The 26163-nt window shown below is 30.1% G+C and overlaps 1 protein-coding gene across 1 annotated transcript; it reads left to right on the forward strand.

Annotated features, from left to right (window-relative positions):
• Positions 1-324: 324 nt before the first annotated feature.
• LOC136080949 (uncharacterized) lies at positions 325-3679 on the forward strand. The gene is made up of 5 exons (XM_065798310.1): positions 325-412; positions 673-766; positions 1367-1973; positions 2549-2714; positions 3354-3679. The coding sequence occupies exons 1-5, from the start codon at positions 361-363 to the stop codon at positions 3581-3583; spliced, it is 1149 nt and encodes a 382-aa protein (XP_065654382.1). The 5' UTR covers positions 325-360; the 3' UTR covers positions 3584-3679.
• The last annotated feature ends 22484 nt before the right edge of the window (positions 3680-26163 follow it).

Raw genomic sequence — 26163 nt, forward strand, 5'->3', positions numbered from 1 at the left:
TTTTTTATATATGTTATTTATGTATCCTAAACGATATTATAATTGATTTGTAATGTGGTTATTATTTTTAAGATTAATAAGAATTGAAATTTAAACTTTAAATAAATTTAACACATTTAAAATAAGATAAGTTTAAACTATTTAACTGAGTTGATTACAAAAGGCTTGAAGTTTATTTTGTGTTGGGTTTATTGTTCTGAATTGTAAATGGATAAAAATTGTTTTGCAATTGTTGCATTTGTTGCCGAAAATGATGATGTTGCAATTGTACCAGGTGCGTGGCTGATCGGTAAGGATATGTGTTATTGGCGTCCTTATACAAGCCAGCAAAGAAACAAAAAAGCTGCCAAGGAGGAAGAAATGCCAACTGATAATTGGAGAAAGCATTCAGTCAGAATTTTAGGGACAAAAGGTAATTCACTCATATTTTAATTTAAAAAACAATTAAATGCTCTCTTTTTTTATGACAGGATGTAAAGTTATTGTTTTAGGTTTTCTCTAAAAATGTATAATAAAATGGTATTCTACTTCTTAAATGATGTCTAGCTATGTTTATAGTTTATCATTTATCTAATTATTTGTACTTCCATTAAAGTTGTGCTACAAATTTAAATCCAGTTACTTTAATACAATGGTTTTAAGCTGTGTTATTAATTTTTCTACAATTTTCAGAATCTTATGGGAAGGCTCAATTTTGCCTTTCTAAAGCTACTGTCACATCAGATCTGCAGAGTGACGCCGAAAGTCAAAGATTGCGCCCCAAACGGTAAGCTACTATAATTTATATGTAAATTTGATACACACCATGTTTTTAAAGTGAAATGTATTGCTTTACTTGTTGCATAATATAGTGGCGATTGCTTGGTGTTGTAGCAGTAAATTAGTTAAATGATATTGTGCAAGTTGGTTCATAATCCAATAAATATAAAAATTTATCCATACATTAATTTGCTAGTTAAATAAATTTACTTGTTTGTAGCAAGCTATCAGGTTGATAAAACTTAGCCAGGGCCAGGTTTATGACCGGGGCTGCATAAATATTGATGCATCCTTGTAATATCTTCTTCTTTTTTTTATTAAAGTTCACATTATATATGTATTTATTCCACCTTTATTTTATGTATATATATTTTTTTATTTGGCCTTAAGTAAAACAAATGTTTTACTAAATTTATATTATTATTTGTTGACTATGTATAAACTTATTTACTCAGTCAATGTTTAACCTTGAAATTGTTTTCACTCCTGTGTTATAATATCTTAAGGTCTTATATGGCATTTCATAATGTATACTTTAGGGTATTTATTAGATACAATAAGATGGATTTCTTTAAATCATTTTTAAACATATGACTTATCTGTTTAGAATACAAAAGTATCCTGCTGAAAATTATGATAGTGATTCTGAAGATTATTATGAACAACCACAATTTAAAAAATCTTATCTGCTACCACCTACTCCTATAGTCAATAAAGAATGGAACATGATTGGAAAAAGTGATCGAACAGCAAAAAAAAAATTATCTCCTTCTCGTGCACCAACACCTCCTCCATTTCCTGATGCCAATCAAACATTAATAAAAGCAGTTGTTTCAAAAGAAGAATTATTAACTAGCCAGATTCAAAATAATTGCTCAAATGACAGTAATAATAATGTTAATAGAGAACATCTTGAGTCTGAGCTTGTTCACAATGCTGAAACTGTTTCATTAGTTTCATCAACTACTGCCTTTTCATCAATGAATGCCACTTTGAACAAGATTATTCTTCTTCAGGTGGAACTTAAAGCTGCTGTGAATAATCTACAGAAGCAAGTGAACAACAACACTGCCATGTTACAGACTCTTACACAAGGTGGTAAAGATGATGATGATGATATATTTGATTCTCTTGATTTACCGGTTTGTGATATCGAACGATTACAGCAACTTGAGGATGCACTAAAGCAGGATAAAATTGTTTTTATTAAGCTTGTAAGCTTTAGAATTGTTTCAAACATGATTTTAATAATTATTTTTCCAAATTTAATAGTTTAAGTTTTTTTAATTTATATATAGTTGAAATTAAAGATTAATTTTCAAGCGGACCATTGACTTATGTCTTAACCTAACAACATAATTCAAATAATCATTTTAAAGCGATGATTTTTGTAAGAGGCTATTGATTTGTGTATATATTAGCGATTCTGAAACGGTAAAAATGCTATTTACAATTTTTTCAAATTTTAAAACCTAAGGACATAATTTTGTCAATAAAGAGCCATACGATTAAGTTGTCTTAAAAATGCTTCTGAAAGTTTGAGAACTAATTGTAATGGTTATTAATATATGTAATTACATGAAAATTATCTTTTTCCAACTGGTAATTGGTTAGGTATAGAACGTTACTTTTTTTTAAAGGACTTATTGAAAGAGCTAATCAAATATTTCTAAAGTCAAAACAATCTTAATCACATCTGTAATTAATTTGTAGTATATTGCAAATGATTTTATAAGTTAATAAAAAAAAAAAACAGATTTGTTTTATTAAGAGTAACAGTTTTTTTTAGGTAAAGGGAGTAGCAGCAAAAGGCGGGCAAAATCTCAAGGAAGCCACAAAGCGAATGATATCATCCGTAATAAATAATGAAGTGGCAAAAAAATTGAACTGGACGGGACAAGGTGAACTTAATAAAAAGTCTTTCCGAGCTCTTAAATTTTGCCAAGTTATTGAAAGTAAACTATTGCAAGTTATTAAACATAAATATTTAAAAGTAATTGTATGCAATTGTTTTCTTTAATTAATTGTCATTTATTTAATTCTAATCATTGTCATATACTAAAATCTTTAAATATGTTTGACGTTATTCAGAATATTTTGTGAATATCTTAAAGATTATTTAGCTTCCTTGACTATTTATGGATGTGTTATGTATATTTTAAAAATGAAAAATTGTCTTGTTATATATAATATATATAACATTTATCAATTGAAATGGTAAATTTATATTAGGAAATCGTACATCCCTTCATTACTGCATGATTAGTTTTACTTGCATGAACTTTTTTAGAGTTTTCATTAAATCAGAATGAATATATAATAATAGCCTTTTTCTGTTGTATTTATACTACATTATTACTACATGTCTGTTGTTTTTTTAAGTTGTAATTCGACCAAATAGTTGCTATTTGTTCGAAGTTTACTTACAAAAATTATGAAATAAAAATTTAAGCATGCAGAGTGTAAAATACAGCGTGTATAATACATTTTACGTATAGTATAACAAAACTATTAGTACGTACGTAAACAAAGGCTATATTATTTGTAAAATTTTTTGTAAAAACACTTTGTATATGACTGTTTCATGTTTGTAGAAGCAATACGAAGAAATTTGCCAACAAAAGATGCTACAGACAGCGAAATTCAAAAGGCAATTGTGGCTTTCTTGTCTGGAGCTCTCGACAGAAATGGAGGCAGAAAGGAAAGAGCCGAAAGAAAGTCCATTCTGAAAGCCAGTTCAACAGAAAGTCGTGGTAATTTGAACCATACCGTCCAATCATTAACATCGAAACCTTTACTGCGATTATCATTTACCACGATTTGAACGCTCTAATTCTAACGAATCTGACAAAGATTAATGTGCTTAGGGTGTCTTACATTATCTGTTTTATATGTTTTGTATGTTATTTGTATATTTGGCATTATTTTAAGCTTTACAAGTTTTTCTATTATTAATGATATATGAGCATGTAATTTTTTTTTTTTTTTTTTGGAATTTCTTTAACTTTTAAAATAATATACCTAAAAAGTACATAATTAGGAAAACATTCATAAATTGTTGAATTATTTATTAACCACTTTTAACTATTTCTTATTGTTAACTTACCACCTTATTAAAAAAATTTAAAAATAGATATTGTAAATATAAATATAATAATTAGGTAATACTTTTACATAATTTATTCATAATTATATATATTATACATACCTAAGTACAATTTAAATAATTAAGTATATGTGTAATAAACGCATAATGTGGGCCTTTAATGGACCCACGTTGCAACATGCGCTGGTTGCCAGCCTTGAACCAGCACTGGCTTACGGATACCGGGCCATTGCAAAACCAATGGGCAACCCGGCGCTGGCACAGCACTGGCGTGCCAAGCCTGATACGCTATTGGACCAAATAGTGTCTGCTTATTGGGTATGTTCCAAATATCGTTCTACTTGGAAGTTGGCAGCAGATAACAAAGGTAGAAGACCGCATTCCACTATTTCTAGAGAGGATTCTATGATTGTCAGATCCGTCAAGAAGGATGCCTGGATATCATCAGTCGAGATATATATGCAATTAGAGCTGCCTGTTTCGGACCGAACAATCAGACAACGTGCTGTTGAAACCTGCAAAGAAACCGCAACATCTCATATTGAATGGAATGTGCAGAAATGGCGAACTGTCCTGTTCAGTGATGAATGGAAGTTCAACATCAATGGGAGCGATGGCATTTTCCGTGTATGTCGACCGGCCGGAAAACGCCTCGATTTACGTTACTGCCATAAGACCATGAAGCATGATGGAGGCAATGTAATGGTCTGGGGGTGTTTTTCTGCTAACGGTCTAGGCCAATACATCGAAACAATGGAATAATGGACCGTTTCATGTATGAAAATATTGTACAAGATGTTATGTTACCTCATGCTAAATGGAATATGCCAATAAAATGGGTTTTTCAGCAAGACAACGATCCGAAACACACTGCAAAAGTAGTCAAGCAGTGGTTTCAAGACAACCACCTATCGGTGATGGATTGGCCGCCTTAATCTCCGGATCTCAACTCTATCCAGAACCTGTGGGAGATCGTCAACCGCAGAATTTATTGTGAAGGTGTTCGTAATAAGATCAACTGTTTGAACAAATCCAAAAGGCCTGTGCAGCGATTCCACAAAGTTTCATTGATCACCTGATCGAATCTATGCCTCGAAGGCAAATCTATGCAAGGCTGTAATCGACAAGAAAGGATTCGCCACGAAATATTGATAGCGAAATACAGCTTGGTCAACATTTTGTAGAGTTGCACTTGTTTTGTCGAAAAAAATATCAACTTTTTTTAATACTTTTGATTAATCTATTAATTTACGTGTACAAATAATGAACTTTGTGATGAGTAAAACTTGAAGAACTTTGTCTCTAAACAGTTATATAGTTATTTCTCTAAATTGAAAAAATGCAGCACTTTTATATAAAGAAACTAAATTAGCATTATTTGGTTGCACTCGTTTTGTCCGATACTGTATATACTATTGCTCGTGAATTTTTCTTTGTTTAAAATAATAAAGAAAAATAAGTGAGCAATAGTGTTAACTTTTTGCCATTTTAACATTCTATCGTAAGTGTGTGAGTATATATATACATACATTTATGTATATATATATATATATATATATAAATATATATATATATATATATATATATATATACATATATATGCAAATAATATGCATAGTCTTTACAAATAATAATATAATAAGAATTTACAAATAATAATAATAAGAATTATATACATAGATTACAAATAATAATATACATCGTCTATATATATTATAATTTGTAATCCTATAAATTATAGCATAATCTTTTCATTTCTTTGTAATGTTATACAATATTTGTTATCTATTTTATATTAAGCTTATTCATAATGAGATCAATCCTTGATTCTTTTCGAGCTCGTTTTATAAATGTTGAAAATACAGAGGAGTTAAAAAGTAGGGTAAAGGACATAATACCGTTGAAAAATGATGAATTCTGTATATTGAATGTAAAAGGTTTGGTTAAAAAGTTTAAAGTACTTATTGAAACCAATTTGTTAGCTGAAGAAGAAGATAGATTTATTCAAAAGTATTGCGATCAAACAAGTCAAACGTTGCGTAAATCAACTCTAAAAATTCAAAAGAAAGGAGTTTACGACAAATGTGTCTACTATAGGTGTCATCATAACACAAGATATCAGGCAACAATGAATGCTAGCAAAATAATAAAAAAAATCCAAGCCAACAATTTAAAAATATTGATTGCCCTTTTAGCTTAATAGTAAAGTATTGTAGGTATATATCATAGATCTTGAATGGACACACAATCATCCCATAAATTCTTTCCAATCCTTGTCATTTCAGGACATACAAACAGATATAATATCTTCAATTTATAATCTTTTTGAGAATGGTTATACACCAGAATTAGCATATTGTGAGTTTTATAAAAAGACGAAAGATATGTGTAAAATCAAAATAGAATTTCATGAATTTATTTCTGATCGATCAGTATTTCCACGAAGAACAGACTATAATTTTTTATATTCAGATTATCATCAGTCAAAGTATGGTTCAAAAGATATGAATGCTATGTTTAAAGCTTTGTGTGGTAAGAATTCATTTTTGTGTGTCAAAAACTGTTTTTGTAGTTGATCTGGCCATAGTCAGCCATTAGTTTTAATTTATAACTAGTTTGTTTGTAAGTTAGTTATAATTATTAAAAATCTATTTGATTTTTAAGCTATAATTGAATATATATGTGTATATATATATATATATATATATATATATATATATATATATATATATATATATATATATATATATATGCATATATACAAATACAGTAGAAACCAAGGATAAAGAAAAAGATAATCACTGGTGTCATAAAACCCTAAGAGTAATTTATTCCTTTGTCTGCATTTTGAAACTTACTCATTTCTTTTATTTAGTAGGTTTCCACCTTTATATGTTAAAGTTTGAAATTTTTCATATAAGCAAAGATTGCAGATTTTTGATGTAGGTTTGTATGGATAACAACGTTTTACAATTTTCCACCTGATTTAGGGTGCAAATTATTTTGTCTTTTAGATTCCAATTTTCTTTGAAAGTTGGGATTTCAATTTTCTTTAGAAAGTTTAGTCTTGTTTTTTCGTTTGTGTGAATTAAATGGATCACAGCAAGTTATGTTGAATGCGGAATAACGTTTTAAATAAACATTTTCATCAAATTGAATGCCAGAACAACTAATTATCATGTCTTTTTCTACATCATTAATACTTGAAACTTTCTTGTTATCATGGGCTTTTACATATGTTTGTTTGATACAAATTTCTTTCTTTATTATTCCGATTGAACATCTTTCTTTATCATTCATATTTTTTAGTTTTGTAAGAAACAATTTTAAAATAATTATTGTTTGAAGATTTGAAAATAGAAAATCCTTTAGCTATTAAACTGCAAACAAGTTTATATGTTAGAACTGTACCTGAGACAGCAAGATTCTAAATATCCTTGAAAAAATGCAAAATATAAATGCAAATAATATTTCTTCATTATAAAATAACAATTTTTTGCTATTTTTTAAATAAAACTTTGAATGGAAATAAATCTGATTTAAAAAAGAAAACCCCTGCAGTTTTTTAACGGGGTATCAAAAATCTTACAAAAAGTGTTACACCATTTTGAAATTTAATTTTCATATAGAAGCTTAAATTTTTGCGTGTTTTAGCCATCATTTTTATGTTCCTCACCCTCGAAAATAGTTAGGTAGAAATTTTTACCACTATTAAACAAGTATTTCATAAGTTAAAGCTAATTATGTCGTGCAATTAGCCTAAAAAATAAATGTTGCTGAAAAAAAAAGTTAAAAAAGAGATTGGGACCAATTTTCAATATGTCTGATACCGTAAGGAGTCAGACACTTCAATTTAAAGTGAAGTTTTCTTTCATTAATTCAAGCTTGTATTTCAAAAATCAGCAAAATCTGAGATGGCATGGTGCCGAGCGTAAATTAAATTGACCTGGAATGACCTTTTTGATAAAGGTTCTGCATTAAAGAATACGTATATTTTGTACTGTGGTTAGGTTATTTAGTTACTTCAATGGTGCTGTGTAAGTGTTATAAAATTTACCTAATAATTTGATTTTATGTTTTTACAATATGATTAGTTATTGTTTACATATTTTTTATTAATAAATAAAGGAGCAACATTGACATTGCATTGTTGCTATTGTTTCGCAGTGGAAGGTGTTAAAGTTCCATTACTTATTTGCAACACATCAGGCCGTTGTAGTTTTGAGGGAAGAAAAGAGATATTTTACGTAAGTGCTAGAGCGTGCTAGATAAGTTACCATATTCGGACAGATGTGTAGTGTTTAGAAGTGAACTTTAGATGGGAATATCATTTAGTGTTCAGGTCTGTGTAAGGTAGGTGTTCCGTAGGTTGTTTTAATTATTGTGTTTCGACACGTCGGCCCAAAATAAATGCGTTACTGTTAATAGTTAATCGTTTTAGTGGAAATATTCGTTTTTTGTCTAGACTGTAATTTATAGTTAATATTGTATTATTAGAAGAATTTAATCTTAAAAAATCTATGTATTCACTTCGAAAAATGATGTTTTCACTTCGCTAGTTAACAAATTTCTGATTACAGTGAAATGTGCGCACATAAAAATGTCGAATTTCTGGTATAAAAAAGTCCATTGTTCTACCGTTCTACCGACCAGCCACACCCAACCACGCCCAACTATGAGATCTCATAGTAGGGCGTGGTTGGGTGTGGCTGGTCGGTGAAGGATGGTTGGATTGTAAGGAATTTGTAAATGTTTCGTATTACTCATGGCTTAGGACAATAGGATTAGTTGTATATATAGAGATTGGAAGTTTTAATCCTCTCAAAATGTTTTTGATGTTGTTAGCGTTACTACACGTTGTGCATTGTGATTGGTGCGGTAAAACAGCATGCCATTCTTTGTATAATGAATGCGTTGATCATAATCTCTTTGCTTGTGATATTTGGCATATCTGTATGTGCGAAAATACATATAAAAATAGTAATGGAGGACCCAATACCATCTGTAGGAAAAGCCAACACAGCTCAGTTTAGAGTAAATAAAATAAATCCAAAAAAATCGCTACAAGTAGCACCCGGTTAGAATAAACAAATATTTGGGGTAAATGAAAAAAATTTTAAAAAGCCTGATCAAGCTAGATTAGCAGAATCTATCGTTACGGGGTTAACAGGAGCATTAAATCCTAAAAGTGTTATTCATGTTGCAAATGTTATGAAAAATATTCCATCAGCAACTAAAAATGTTGCTTCTATGTTACCAAATGATGTTAGAGTAGAAAACCAGTTAAAAACTACGCAGACATCTTCAATACCATTAGAGATGTCAAATATTGGTATACGATTATTTAATACGGAACATGATCAAATGGTTACAGACCGAATGTATCCGGATGCAAAATCATCTGATTGGCAAATAATTAAGGATTTAAAGAATAATTCTACTACAAAATTACCTAAACCATTGCCGACTATTGAATTATTAGAAAATTCGCTATTTTTTGACGATCCTACTGGGAAACCTGTTAATGTTAGATTTGCTAGTGCAGTAAATACAAAAGATCCCAGATTTCAAGAAAAAAACTATTGTGCTGAAAAAACAATGTTTGAATTGACGTGGAAAAACGATATTGGACTACGTAAACCAATAAAATTGTTATTAAATAATCCAGAAATTACAGTTGCATTAACAACAGTTGACGCAGTAAACTCTACAACAGATAACAGAGGTGCTGGTTTTTTTATAGCTAAGTTTGACGCTACTAAACCTAATTTAGAAAAACTGGGATTTGAAACCAAAAATTATAATGTCTTAAACACTTATAAAGGCGATTACTTTTATGGTCACGTAACTACTCCCCACTATGGTATAAGCAATTTAGTTGCACGAGCAATGATAGCTGATCCAACGCATGCTAACATTCAATTACCTGTAATAAACTCTGAATATAATGAAATGATATTAGATGGTAAAATTGTTGCCGGTAGAAAAGTACATATTGCTGCGCCTTTAAATCCGTACACATCTGAAAATGTACCAACTGACTTTAAAAATTGCTTTGATATGTACTGGAATCCATATTCAGAATTTGATAATAACGCTACCGTTTTTAAAAATAGAGATAATTACGATCATATCACTGATGGAACAACTCCACCAATAGCACCTGAATGGAATTATTTACCTAACACCGCTCCATGCACTGGTAATAACACAATAAGGCCGTTTTATATATGTTTCGATCCAGCTTACTTAGGCGCGGAGGTTATGCCAACCTTTGTAAGGGTTAAATTACATTTATCTCATACTATAAGAACGTACGGCAAGGAATGGTTTTATGATATTGCAAATGTTTCGCCCGTGCAACCCAATTTTAGTAAAACTAACCCTATTCAATGCCAATTTTCAAAAGACTGTACTTATACTACTGTTACTATGTTTAACCCGTTTAGCACAAAAGGTGGAAATATATCGTTTCTAAACAGTTATCAAAAATTATATCACCCGGCTTTTGCTACTACGTTTTTGGGAGAAGCACCTGCTACAGAGGAAGAAGAGCCATTAAAAAAACGTTTAAAAAATAATTTATAATTGTACATAATTTTTAAATTTTTCTAATACATTTGTATCGTTTACATTATTAGTTGTTTTTTCCAAACTTAATATATACAATAATTCGTTGCCACATTCGCTAACTGACAATAATTCTTCTGGATTAAATATATTTAGATAAGGGCAGCCAAACCACAAAATGGTGCATCTGTTTTCGAAAGCTTGAAACTCTGATGGATGCCATTTGAGTATATCGTATTTAGAGGAACCATTCATTGTAATCAGGATGGGATGTGGATCAATTGCTAGAGAGTCTTTATATTTTACATCGGTTGTTAAAGTTTTATTACCCTCTAACAATTGTTTCATTTGTTGTATAACTCCCAGGTGCTCAAATACCATTTCATCACATCTATAGACAAGCGCGTTAGATAAAGATTGTAACATAAAGGCAGAAGGAGAAGGACCAGTTTGACAATTAAAATAGCCAATTTCATGAGATTTAAAAATACTAAATAGTAAATTTCCAAAAAAAGTTTTCCCTGAATCGGAAGGCCCGCATAAAATTAATCCCCGTTTTTTATGATTTAAGTTAAATAAGAAAGAAGATAACAATTTTTTTTAACTTGTAACTGAAATGGTATTTTGGCTAGCGATATGTCCCAATAAGAACATTACTGCACCTAATTTAGACGTATCGCTACATTCAACTATCCTGGGGGTTAACACATCCGCATTTCTAATTTTTAAATAGTTCTGTCTAAATATGGTCTTTTTAGCGCTTTCTAGGCATCTCACATCAATTTGATACTCAAGTTCTCTCAGTTTATCGTCTGTCTCCAACAAATTGTCATAATGGCGAGAATTAATTACGCAATTATAAATAAGATAATTACAAAATGTTTCTTTCCGCTCGTTTTTAACACTCGGTCGTCTAGTAATTATATTATGTTCTTCATCGTCCTCGATTCCCTCGAAATTAATATATATATGCGCTTGTAAAAAATTAATTAATGTTACCCACGTAGACAAACAGATTCCTGAAGTATTTTGCCGAGTTAACGTACTTAACTTTAACCCTCTTCTTGCACGTTGAGCATTGCGTTCCGTATCGTTCACTGTGTCTTCTTTGGCATCCCATACATTTGAATCTCCGTATACTGAAAAATCTTCGTCGGATGTTGAGAAGGTCTGAATCTCTCTTGCATCGGCCATAGCTGTGCATGGCATACATTTCATGGGTGTGGTATTGTTCGTCAAATTCTGAGGATTTACCGTCGCAATATTTGCAGACTGTGTGTGACTTAGTTTATATGGGAACTTAAAGCATCTTTGACTTTTTTTCGTCGTACCACATATACGGTTGTGGACCCCCTGTATAGATAAAATGGAATAGTTCAAATCCGTGTTTAAGGTTGTCATTAAATACAAACATTTCCTAAATAAATATTATTTACATAAATAATAATTTACACAGTTAGATTTATGACAAACATCACAACAATAACATTTACCATGCTTACAATCACTTACAGAGGTATCTACTTCAATTATTGGACAATCGATTCCTCGACTTGGGCCATTGTCGCAACAAGGTTCTTTTTGCACCTCTGCAGGGCTTTTAAGTGGCCCTGCGACTTCACCTTCCATATCCGAGTCGCTGTCGATCTCGAAAATGTTGTTTGTAACAGCCTTATCTCTTGTTCCTTCGTCTTCATTAAACGTTTTAATGTTTTTTTGGTCGCCTGTCTCATTTGCTTGAACGACTTTACTATTACATCCTGGCTGTTGTCCATGTCCGGTATCAGGTATCGATTCTGAAGATCGATTTTCTCCCCCAGCATCATTTCCAATTTCTTCTCCGTTTTCGCCATATACCTAGTAGTACCAATTGAAATGCGAAATTTTAATTCAGTAAAAAAATTTAAGAGAACATGTTTTTAATGCATGTTATGTTATAGTTAAAATGCTAAAGTACACATTAATAAAGAGAGTCCTCGAAAAAACCCCCTTTTGCCCGTATGCACGCCTCCAGTCTTGGACGCCATTCCTCGATTGATTTACGCACGGTATCCATGGATAAAGCATCCCATTCTCTGACAAGTGATCGCTTGAGGGCATCAACGGAAGTGTGAGGTTTGCAGCACACCTTCGCCTCCAGTTTAGACCAGATTGCATAATCCAATGGATTAAGATCTGGTGATGCTGACGGCCGGCATCCGTAAAGATAAAATCGGGCACATTGGCTGTCAACCACCTCTGTGTTGTCTCGCTTTGTGCGAAGGGGCACTGTCTTGTTGAAATGACCATTGTTCCCCATTGAACAACGAGTCATTTAAAGGTTTTACCACCTGCTCTAAAATGTCCTCCTGATAATTTTTTGCTTTTGTTTTTACTCCCAACTCACAAAAATGCAATGGGGTTTTGCCCATTGCACTAACCCCCGCCCAAACCATAACTTGTTCAGGATGGTGGCGTCTGGTGACATATCCAACATGGTGAGGTAATTCTGCACGACTTTTCGCGTAGACGCGATCATTTTGTCGATTAAATTTGGCCTCTATGGTGAAATATTTTTTGTCTGTGAATAAAATTCTGTTAATAGCAGCGGCCCATATCGAGCAAGAAGTTGAGCACATTTCTCACGTCTTCCTTTGATGTTGGCGGCTGTAAGATAGTGACATGTTTTAATTTTTAATGCCCGTACCTTAAGGTCTTCTTTCAAGGCTCTGTTAATGGTCATACGACTCACATTCATTTGAAGGGCAAGTTTTTTTTGATTCCGTCTTGGATTGCGACGAATTCGAGCTTTAGGCGCTGCAAGCATTTTGGGGGTACGTGCAGTGCGTTGCCTGCCACCACCATAACGTTTTTTGACAGAACCACTATCATTATATCGCTTAATAGTACGATAGACAAAATCCTTTGATATTCCTTTATGCTGCAGCATTTTGAAAATCTGATACGGTTTTCTCTTCCCGTCTAATAATGCTATAACTGCACACCCTTTTCCTTCCATACTATCCATTATGAAAAAATCTACAAATAAACACACAAATAAATTAATAAATTCCAGGAATCTATTCAAACAATACAAGTAAATGCGGGAACTATATAAAAAGCACATGCCTGTTAACATGACAAGTTTAAACAAACTTCGCACTTCAATTGGTACTACAGGGTACGACATCCACTTGGTTATCTCCGATAGCGTCTTCATTTTCGTCAGACGGATACGGTTTAAATTCTGGTCTTTTTGTTTTAAAGTACAAGATGGCTCTGATGTCGTCGACGTCGTTGGCATTGCATCTGTTTCCAATGATATCATAGTATTGCTTTTCAAGGGCTGCAACATACTCGTCGTCTTGTCGTTTGGCATTGCTTGCTTTTTCATCTCTACTAAGTTTTCGTTTACTCGATCTTGTTGTTGAAACTGCTCTTTCATATTTTGACATTTCTCGCACTTATTTCCTTCACAATCGCAAAACAATTGACACAAGTAGTTATCGTTGTAAAAATTCATTATGAATGAGAAAGGTATTAAACATACATTTATATATACTAAAAGGATTAACACACCTCCATGTTGTTATGGTAATATAATTGAGAAAAAAACAAAAAGATTATCCTTGCCATAAATAACTAATCCTATTGTCCCAAGCCATGACTAATACGAAACATTTACAAATTCCTTACAATCCAACCATCCTTCACCGACCAGCCACACCCAACCACGCCCAACTATGAGATCTCATAGTAGGGCGTGGTTGGGTGTGGCTAAGTTTTTCAATGGTCTAAGTTTTCAATGGTCTATTGTTCTATTTACGAATCAGAGATTCGTTTGTCTCCACAACTAAAGTTAGATAAATCTTAGGGTGTGTTTTTCTAATGTTTTTTATTAGACTCGTTTTTTGTTATTGTTTCTGGTTTTATTTTAGAGACAGGTCAGCTGAAATCAGCTCCACCGGAGTTGTTTTTTATAGAATATTCTTAAGGGAATTGTTTATTTGCCTTTCTAAGCAAATGCCTAAGCAGGTATTTTCAAAGCAGCTGTTCTAAGGGGTATTTAGATGTTCTCATAGTGTAATATTGTACCTCTATTTTAGTTAGTTTGTGTGTTTTCTATTTTTGTTGGTATTTCTTATATTTAATATATTACATTTACTATATTTATTATTACTATTATATGTACTATATTTATTTTATTTGTTATATATATTATGTATATTAATGTTTATTATATTTATTAAATTATTTATATTAATCATTGTTATTATATTTATTACAGTATTTATATTTATTTACATATACATATATGTATATCTACATAAAAATTAAGTGTTCTTACACACTTAATTTTTAATTTGTGATATATTTGTTTTGAAATGTGTTTATCTTCCCTACTTAAGGTCTAATTGAGAGAAAGGCTTTTGAAGTAGCAGATTCTAATATCAAATTTCAAAAGTTTGATATAGAGAATAATCCGTTTATTCTCTTGTTATAATAACTTCTCTTATGAAAAGAGTCCATGAGAAGTTATGGTATACTTTTTTTTCATTTTTAATATATAGTTTAGTGTTTTTATTATTACGCTTTATAATAACAATTAATGTACCTAAATAAAGTGTGAGAATAAAGCTATTAGGATACAGTCAGTGTTGGCAAAATTTGGGTTATGTGTAAAAACCATAACATGACAACTAAAAAAGCAGTAAAATTTAATACACAAAAATTAGCAAAAATGCATGCCAGGAAAAAGGAATAATCTAGAAATAGAGTGTTAACCTTAAGCAAAATGAAATTTACAGACGAAGTGCAAAGTCCTATGGCTTACCTTCTTGTTGGTGCACTTTGTTAAGTAAGTTAGACTTTTAATTACAAGTCTGATTTATGAACTGAATAGCCAAGGCAACATTTTGTATTATTTAAATTAAAAATAGGTTACACTGCAAATAATATAAAACATTATAAATAAAATTATTACTCACTGCATACTAGAGGCCCTTTTGACAATCAAAAGCCTATAAAGTATTTTTTGGTTAAAGCGGATTTTATTAGGCACGATTTTGAATGCCAACTCTAGTTGTAAATTGAATATTTTATATAAAGTATATTGAATTTAACTTTCATTTTCCCATTACTGTCATGCGTTTTCAAAACAACTATTTATTTAAAAAAAAAAAAGTATATATATATATATATATAAACTTGAAATATGATATTTAACCAAATAAATTCAAAAATAGTCAGAACAGTGAAACAAATAGAAAATCCAGTAATTCTTTTTTCTCACAATGTTTTTATTAAAAACAATATAATTACCAAACAAAATTACCAATACAAAATATTTATCATATATATTAAAACTATTAGCACTAGAGGCCTTTCAAATAATCATCAGTAGTGCTGTTTTTAGTATTATACAAGATATTTGTAATAAAAACAAAAATAACTTAATTTTTATAATGTTGCTATGGTTAACTATTGATTGTAAAAAATTGAATTGTAATTATATACAGGAAATATCAATTAAATGTATCATGTTTTTGTTTGTGCAAATGCTTTTCATATGATAACAAAAAACTTACGTTGTTAAGCTCAAGAAAGACGAAAAGTTAGAAAAAAGGTTCAATTACACTTTTGTGGGCACGTTGACAAGTATGAACATGGTTGTCAAATCTATCCGTTTATACGTAATACATGGTTGTCAAATATGTCCGTTTATACGTAATCTTAAATTATTTGTTTTACCAGTATATGTTTGTTTTTTGCATGTTAAACATTTTAGGTAATAGAGAACATTTTTGCTGTTGCATGTGATGTGACTTTTCACTTTCCAAATGGTTCCGTTAGATGTTTTAAACTTATCTACTTCTTGAAGGTATAGTTTGCAAATTTTGCACCAAGTATCTTTGCATTTGAATATGTCGATCTTCTTACTAGTTACTTCAATATTTGAAGAAGTAGGTCTTCTTAGTAAATTAGGAGGTTGTTTAAAAGCTAATACCGGGTGAATATTAGAAAAAATATTTTTATTTCTTTCATTATAAGATACTTTAAGCAAATGGTTAGCTTCTCTTATAAAAGGTTGGCAATTGAGATTACTATAGAATGTTGTCACTAAAGGAAATATTTCTTTAGATTCCTTTTTTGGTGCTGGTCCTTGTAGTTTTGCATTATGGAATGCTTTGTCAATAATTTTATCAGGGTATTCGCAATCTTTTAACCATGACTTTAGTTCGATTAGGCCTAATTTTTCGATTTCATAATTGGATGTAAAAACAATTATTCTTTTAGCTAAATTATAAGGAATATTCTTTTTAATGTGAAATGGATGATGACTGTTATAGTTTAAATAGTCATGGGTGTTAGTTTCTTTATAGTAAATGTCTGTTTGAATTTTATTATAATTTTCAAGAATGATTGTTATGTCTAAAAAGTTAATTACACTGTAAGTACTACCATTTTTTATAAATTCCTTTCCAAAATCTGTTGTAAATCCAATGGAGTCATTTAATTAAGTTGAAGAAATTTCAAATTTTCTGATGTCAAGATGTTTTGGCCAAATTATGAAACCATCATCAATATATCGAAAATAAAATTTCTTTATATCATCTACTTCATGGTTAGAAAAATACTGAGGTAGGATTATTGGAAAAAGGTTAGTCTCCTCTAAGAACCCGATAGTAAGGCATGCATAATCTGGTGCAAAATCTGTAGCCATGGCTGTACCAGTTATTTGGTGAAATAATTGTTTGTCAAAAATGAAATTATTGTTATTTAGAATGAAAGATGCTGACTCAATTATGAATTCAGGTGTAAATCTTTTGTCTATCAAATGTTTATATTTATTTATCCAAAATTTTAAGGCTTCTAATCCAAGATTATGTAAAATGCTTGTATGGAGGTTAACAATGTCACATGTCATTATATGACTTTCTGATTCAAGCCCTCTTGGAATTTTTCTGAGGAAATCTCAGTCATCTTTAATAAAAGATATTTGTTTCCTTACAATAGGAGACAATATTATATGGAGAAACTGGCTCAATTGAGATGTAGGTGAATTTATTCCAATAATAATTGGTCTACCTTTGAGATTTTTTGGTGGTTTCATTTCAATAAATAAAGAGTCTGACTCTTTTACCTTGTCAATAATTTCTTGACATTTGTGAATTTTGGATATTACATAGAAATTACTTGATTTCTATTTAAAGTTAGTGATATATTTTATCTCTTTCGTTATAAGGCATTTATGTTTATCTATCAAACTAAATAGATTTCTAAAAACCATTTTATCAGATTCCGAATAATTTTTTTCATATGTAGTTAGAGATAAAAGATTGTCTTGATAAATAAGTTTGTTAATGTAATATGTTGAATCCATTATAACTAAAGTATTACCTTTGTCAGCTTTTTTAATAACTATGTCTTTCATTAGTTGCAGTTCCTTTAATCGCTTTTCTTTCTTGTTTTGTAACGTTATCAACATATTGAACTTTTATAGGTATGATTGATTCAATTTGTGAAACAATTTCGTTTAAATCTGGCAGAGTGGTTTTGGTACTATAATTGGATTTATTTTTAATTATACTAATGTCATTACTTGTGGTACCAAAATATTTTTCTTTTAGTATAAGTTTCCGTGTAAAATTTTTAATATCTGAATTAATATGTAAGAAATTACCTTTTGTGGCTGGGCAAAACTTTGGACCTTTTGTGAGAAGAGATATTTGAGAAGAAGTCAAGTGTTTGGTAGATAGGTTGATGACCTTAGGTTGTATCTTTAAGTATTTGGGCTTATCCAGTTTTTTAATAGGGTTGATTGTGTCTTTTGGTCAAGGTCTTTAAACTCATTATTTTTTGATGGGGGTAGTAGTGTTTTTTTTTTGTAATGGTCTGTAATCTCGTTATTTAAAATAATGGAATTTTCATCAATATTATTACTATTTATGCAATGTAATGCTTGTTTTTTAGAATTAAAATACTTTTTATCTTTTTCTAAAGCAAGTTTAGTAGAGCTTACTTTTTTGGACCATTTTTTATTGATGCGTTCAATATCTTCATTTTTGCATTCTTGATACCGATGACTTAACTTTTCGTGAAGTTCATCACTAGAGGCGTGATTTCTGATAAAATTTGATACTTCATCCTCTAGGTTTTTTAATGATGTAAAAAAATTGTCCTTTCTTATAGTAAGAATTTTACATTCAGACCTGAGACGTTGTAAATCAAACTTTTTAATTGCATTTTCTTCCTCGTTAGACATAAAATGGTAGTTATCACTTCTAAACTTTCTTGGGATAAATAATGGTTCTTGCTGTAAACAATCGTTGTAAATACTAAGGAGGTTGGTACATCTACTATGTTTGTAATATAGATACTTATGTTTGTCAAGTGATTTTACAAAATATCTTTGATGCTGATCTTTAAATTTTAAATATTCTTTTTACATATTGTGTTTTGAACTGTTGTTTTGAATAAAGTTTTTTGGTAAGCATTCTTTCAGAGTTGACTCAATTATTTCTTTTATTAATAGTTTTAAGTCAGTTATAAGCAAAGGTAAATTATCTTTTAACTTCTTAAAAATTACTTCATATAAATCATCTGCATAATCTGAAAATTTGTTTTCTGTTGACATTGTAACAATATAAACTTGAAATATGATATTTAACCAAATAATTCCAAAATAGTCAGAACAGTGAAACAAATAGAATATCAATATAAAATCAAATAGAATATATATATATATATATATATATATATATATATATATATATATATATATATATATTACTTTCAGATAAGAAGTTCCGGCAAAATGGTGTTTTTAGATTCTAGTGGTGACATGGAAGAATATAACCTACGGGTATTTCTTATGGTTACTTATTCTTTTTCTGGTGCACTTCCTTTAGGGATTGTTGTTACAAGTGATGAAACCACTAATACATTAACAAAGGCATTAGAAATGTTTGTTTCTTTATTACCAGGTAAGTTTTTTATTTGTAAATTTAATTAAATAATATTAAACTTAGTAACACAGCGTATCACTGTGTGCCATTAAGACCGCCAGATTGAACTTCTCCCCACCACTAATTTTTTTTCATACAACGATAAAGACTGCCTAAATATGTTATTTTATTGTATTTTATAATCTAAAGTAGATCAAAAGTACCAAAAAATCTTAAATTTTGCACTTTATTTACAGGAAACCCCTTTAATTATTATTTTAATAAATCAATATTCTTTATTATCCTCTTTAAAGTATTATAATATAACCTGTAACTTAAAACTTAAAATGATTTAAACTTAACATACACCGTTCTAGAGTCTATTATAGTAATAATACGAAGGAAAAAATAACAAGAAAAAAAAACCATGAATGAAATAAAAATCTTAAACAACTACTTATATATTGTAATATTTACATCTTATCTATGCAATAAGTGGCAGTGGCAGAATTTAATTCTTTACCATAAGATGAGATTTCGAACCTGACAGTCTTTATGGCTCATTGTGGTATCTTTAGAAACATATTATAGTCATCAATAAATTACGCTAAAGTTTTTAGCAATACGTGTTTTATCCATACGTGTTTTAATGTATTTTTATGTGGACATTGAACCCTATTATTCTATTCACGTCTGGCTTTGTCTGTTGATTTAATATTTGATAAATTTAAACACATAAATATTATTTTAAAATATGCTTTCTATGGTAAAGAAGTTTTGGGTCCTGGTGTAATAATGACGGGCAACTGCGACAAATTAAAAGATGCCCTACATGCTGTATGGCCGAAGTCAAACTTATTGTTATGTGTGTTTCACTTAATGCAACAAGTTTGGAGGTGGCTTTTTGATAAGAATAATGGCATCTTGAATCGAGATAGACCAAATATATAATAATATTTGTTTCTTCTCATGTATACATATATACATATATAATATATATACATATATAAATACATATATAGTATAATACATATAATACAATATACATAATATATACATATATTATATATATATATATATAAAATCTTTAAACAAATAATTTTTGCCAGGATTAATTTATCAGCGTTATTTTAAAAGCGATATTATAACTATTTTCCATTACTCTTAGCCCCCTCGGGATAAAAAAAAGCATTTCAATTAAATTTTAGGGTTAGGGTTAGAGGTAATAATACCAACAATTATGTTGAATCTCAATTTCTTGTATTGAAGTATAACGCACTAAACAGAACAAAAGAGGTAATGCTAGTTTATTTAAATGCAATATACACTTTTTACACACAAATATACACTTTCAAGGCATTTAGTTTACCCTTCCCCGAAATTGCATACATCCTTAACAGATGCCCCTTTATTAAATGCAAGAAATATTTTAAAATCAAATTTATTTTACTTTAAAATCAAATTATTAAACTTCATTCTCTTTGTAGCTTTTGTAGTTACAATTAATTGAAATGTGTGTCGTTAAAAATTAGAGAATTATTACAAAAAAAGAGAAATCTTCAATAATATTTTATTTACATTTTTTAGTTAATATCAATGGACTTACGGAAAACTTACTCAAGATTTCAATGAACACTATAAGGCCAAACTTCTAAGCATTGCAAATGGTCGATTCGATGGTATTTACAGCAACCGATATATGAGTAAAATAGCTGTCATGTTAATGAAAATAGCATATACCGTGTTATGATGATGATGATGATGATTAAGTTGATGTTGTTGTTGATGATGATGATGATGATCATCATCATCATCATCATGATGTAAAATGATGATGGTGATGTAAAAAATAAAATTATTCTTTTTATTTTGAACTTTATACTTTTTATTATATATTATTAATTAGGAGGAAAAAAAAATTTATTAGGAAGAGACAATGGAAAAAAAGGAGTAGGCTTTTCCTTTCCTTATAAGGAAGTTCTTACAAAAATTGAAAAACTATAATTGGACTAGAGTTGTATACTATATTTAGTTTTAAGTCATCTAGTGTACAATATAATGTTGGTATGAGTTTAGGTATATGTGATTGTTCTGTAGGATGTGATGGGTCAGCTTTAGACATCAGTACATTATTTGGAAAAAACATTCATTTAGCACAAATTTTCTTCCATATCTAAGTTATAAAGAAAGACAGTTGAGGTCGTACATTGCTATTGGAGAAACTTGTCCCGACTCTCTGTATGAAGGATTACACGATTATGTTAGAGATAAGCATGATGAGTTTATCGTCAAATAAAACTTCAGGCATAATTTATATATATATATATATATATATATATATATATATATATATATATATATATATATATATATATATAAATTATAAATTACGTTAGTGTATTCTACAAATAGAGTGCTCAATGTTCTAGAAGAACAGAGCAATAATAAATTAGTAGAAACACTTATCTAATTTTTAATTACTTCAACACTGTGTTTCACCATCAGTAGGTTCATCAGAAAGAATGTCTAAACATAAAAATATTTTCAAATTATAGAAAAATTATTTCACAAGAAGTTGGGAAATGTTATACTTAATTATGTAATAACTGTAGTATTTTGCAACCAGTAAGTTGCATCAACAACATTAGATAATTAAAAAATCATGAAAATAACTCTTTAGAATTAAGATAAATTTGGACTGGTCATTTGTTTTTATAATTTTTTAAAAGGAACTTATTTCATGTTTGCATTTTGAAATTAATTTTGATTTTTTATTCAGTAAATTTTCCTGATCTAAATGAGTAATAATTTCAAATTTTTCTAATAAACATAGTATACATTTTTTGGAAATGTTGTTATTGGCAGGCGCAGTTTTTAAGATAGACTAGTTTAATTTAAAATAATTTTTTTTTTTACTTTTAGTTGCCAAATATATTTAGACAGCATAGTCTCTTTTGAGTATTTTTTATGTTTAAAAGATTGTTTGTGATTGGCATAACGTTTGATGATGGCATAGTCTCCATTAAAACTTACTTTAGAACAATATAAGAATATAAAACAATTCTCTCTCTTTTCTTATAAAAATGGAGGGGGTGGTTTTTAAAAAGGTTGGTGTTAAAAGGTTAGCGTGATTATCAGGTGCGGTGTTGAAAGGTTGGCATTGACAGGTGTCAAGGGTGGCTAGGCGTTAGAAGGGGCGTTAGCATAGTGTTGGTGTTTAAAGCGTGATTATCCGGTGTTAGTAGGTGTTGAAAGGTTGGCGTTGACAGGTGTCAAAATTGCGTTAGCCGGTGTAGCGTTAGCCTGTGTAGCAGGGTGTTAGTTAGTGTTTAAAGGTGGTTAGCAGGTGATAGTTCGTATACTGCTTAATAATGGCTAGAAGTAAAGGTACTGCGCATCATTTTGAGGAGTATGCAAGAGCGCGAGAGAAAAACCAAAAATACGTTACTAACCAAGCAGAGGACGTGGACTTTACTGTGTTTATAAAAAACAAATAACTAATAAAATCAATGTTTTTTAAAAAAAATTTTATGTTATCATTTAAGACATGTTTTTTTATTAAAAAAGTATAAATATTATTTGAAAAACGTACAATTTGCATATCTAATTTAATACGCTTGTTACAAAGTTTATTTTCTTCAGTCAAACGTTTAGTTAAGTTTAAATAAAAAGACTCAACAGACGGGTGAATTTTAATATTGTTTAAAAAAGTTTGAAAAAATGATTGTTGGGCTATAATGTAAACGCCTTTGCGTGTTTGTGCTCTCGACAGAGCCACATAAAACAAATGCCATGTAAACTGTGGTCTATTTAAATGAATAACAACTTTTGAAAGAGTGAGACCTTGCACTTTGTGAATACGCTACCACAAGAGGCATTCCTTTGCATTCGGCCATAACGTTTCTTTTAGAGTCATTTAACATTTCCGTTTGGATCGTGATTACAATTGGTTGTTCGTTTACCGTCATGACGACTCGCTCTTGGTTCACTGACTTTACAACGCCTTGCGTGCCATTAACAACGCCTAGCTCGGGTATATTTCGAACACAAATAACGGGTACTCCTTTTTTTAACGTAACACTTTGCGGCGTTTTAAATGCCCATTTTTCATCGAGTTTGAAATTCTTAAATGTTTTTATTTCGCTTTTAAGCGCAAAATCAGGAAAATTTTTTTTTTTTAAACATTCCTCGTTCTGCGCAATCCGATCTTTGTTATACATGAACAACCTGGTGAAACTAGGATCTAAATGCTTATCGGCTGGCTCCAATTTTTTTCAAAAAAAAGCAAACGTAGACTCACAAAAGACACCCTCTCGTACGTTGTTCAAATGTGTTTGAAAAGTAAGGTCTTTGTTTTGCCTAATGTTTTTTACGAGTTCGACATTAACAAATTGATACTCCTTCCAGAAAGGATCCTCGAACAACAGTGTTTCCACACCCACTGGCGTCAGCTGGTAAAAATCTCCAGCAACGAGCAGCACGCATCCACCAAATAGCCGATGTGAATTTTTAATGTTTTTTAATATTATATTTAATGTTTTTAATATGTGTACAGGTAACATGGATATTTCGTTTATAATTAACATTTGAACGGTCTCGAGACGTTCTTTTACCACGTCAGTCATATTTTTGAAGATAACGGCAACAGGCTCGAGTTCATAGCCGAGTCCAGCAAACGAGTGAACTGTGCTTGCTTCAGGATACATTTGTGCGGCGATAGCTGTGCTTCCCGTTACCCATATGTTTTTTTTTGACTTTAAAAACCGCTCGTAGATGACATTGATCGTAAACGATTTTCCAGTGCCAGCCATGCCTCTGAGAAAAAAATTTTCGTTGTTCAACAAAGCGATATAAGCTTTTTCTTGATCTTCGTTCATATTACCCCCTTTGTTTTTTTAAAATTTCAAAAAATTGTGTTGTTTTTATATGAAGCAGTGACGAAAAATACTTTAGACTACTTAAGACATAGCAAATAAAAAAATGTTTAAAAAATATAAGCCGCTTTGTTGTGTACTTTTGCGACGTAGCCAAAAAATGTTTATATAAGCAAAAGTCGCTGTTGTAAGAAAAAATATTTGGCAAACTATTACATTATAAACAGTGGATGTAGTAAAAGATAAAAGTAGAAAAAAGGATCGAGTGTCATCTGACATGGCTTAAGTTTTACAAATGAAAGAGACAAGGTACGTTTTTGAGTTTAAAAGCAACAGTGTAATAATATTATTTTAAGAAACCTACGGCGAGATTAATAAGAATTATAAAAATGAAAGTCAAGTGTTGAGACTATAGTTTCGAAATAAAAAGTCATCTGACGCAGGGTTATGTTACAAAATGAATTAAATTTTTTGAAAAAACAACTGAGAGATAATATTTTTTTAATGAAGTACGGTGAGATAAAAAAATTGATGTTGACAAAAATTGGCGTTATTGATTTAAAAAAAACATATAAAAAAAGGTACTTTTGACAGCAAAAGATCAAAAAACAAGTTGAAGCTAACAAAGTCACAAGCTCGCAAAAGTAAAGAAGAAAAGAACGTAAAAGAAAAAAAATGCAAGGCATTGAATTTACAGGGCAAACTGCAAAATTTATTTGCAGCGATTCTTTTGCACTAGGAAATTATCACATACTGGTAAATCCTTCTCAAGTGACATTATTGAATAATTCGCTTGTTGGACAGTTTTTCATCCGTGCGCATTTTCCTAACGTGACTAGAGTTAACAAGAAGGGGGAAACACTGTTAGTTGTACGAGAAAAGATCGATAACAATGAGGAACCGCAAACAAAAAAAAGAAGACAAAAAATAGTTTCAGATGAGGAAGACAAAATGTGTTTTATTTTTTTTTGGAAAAAAGATTTTTGAAAATTATTTGTTATTTTCTTTTTTTATTATATATTTGAAAGCAAAGAAATGCAAAAAATATTTTTTAAAAATAACATTTTTTTTAAAAAGCCTTTCAAAAATAACCTATTTTTATTTGTTTGCTCTTTAACAATAAAAATATTTTTAATTTTTTTTGAAAAAAACCCATGAAAACAGCATGTTTTATTTATTTATCTTTGTTATTGTAATTCATACTGCTGTTGTTTTTTTTTATTTTTTTTAAAATGTTTTAGTTTTTGTTATTGCAAATTTTTTTCTGTTTTTTCATAGAAAAAAAATTTTTTTTTAGAAAAAATTTTTTCATTAAGAAGCTTTTTAATGGCCCATTCGAGCGAGTTGTGTGCTGGATTTGGAAACTGTTTATACGAGCCTTGTTCTTTTTTAGAGTATTTTATTTTGATTGGCGATTTGCAATGCATTTATGACATCGCTGCAGAATATTTTCGACAAACAAAACATGAGAAGTTGGGATATCGTAATTTTTTGTACACAGATTATTCGTCAACATTGCAAATGTTAAAAAAGATAACATATTCTGATTTTGATGCTGAAATTTACGAAGTTATTTTTTATATTTATTTTTTGAAAAATATGAAAATAAGAAAAAGCGAAATGATCAACTCGGTTACGGTGGAGTCCAAGTTAAAGGTATTTTTAACGCGTATTCAATTTGTTTATGAGTTGAGGAAAAGAAAAGTAAATATTACATTTCGTCTTCAACGAAACATTCAAAGTGATGACAACTACTATTACGAGATGTCGCTTTACCGATACATTTCAAGTATATTAGCTAATGATCGTGATCGAGTTCAAAGATCGAGATTAAAGAGATGTGAAAAAATAGATTGTCTTGTCGATTTAATATTGGACCCTGGTACTAGTTACCAAAGTAGGGACGGTTGCGCGTATGGTGTTAATG

The sequence above is a fragment of the Hydra vulgaris genome, chromosome 06, assembly GCF_038396675.1.
Source record: "Hydra vulgaris chromosome 06, alternate assembly HydraT2T_AEP".
Lineage (NCBI taxonomy): Eukaryota > Metazoa > Cnidaria > Hydrozoa > Anthoathecata > Hydridae > Hydra > Hydra vulgaris.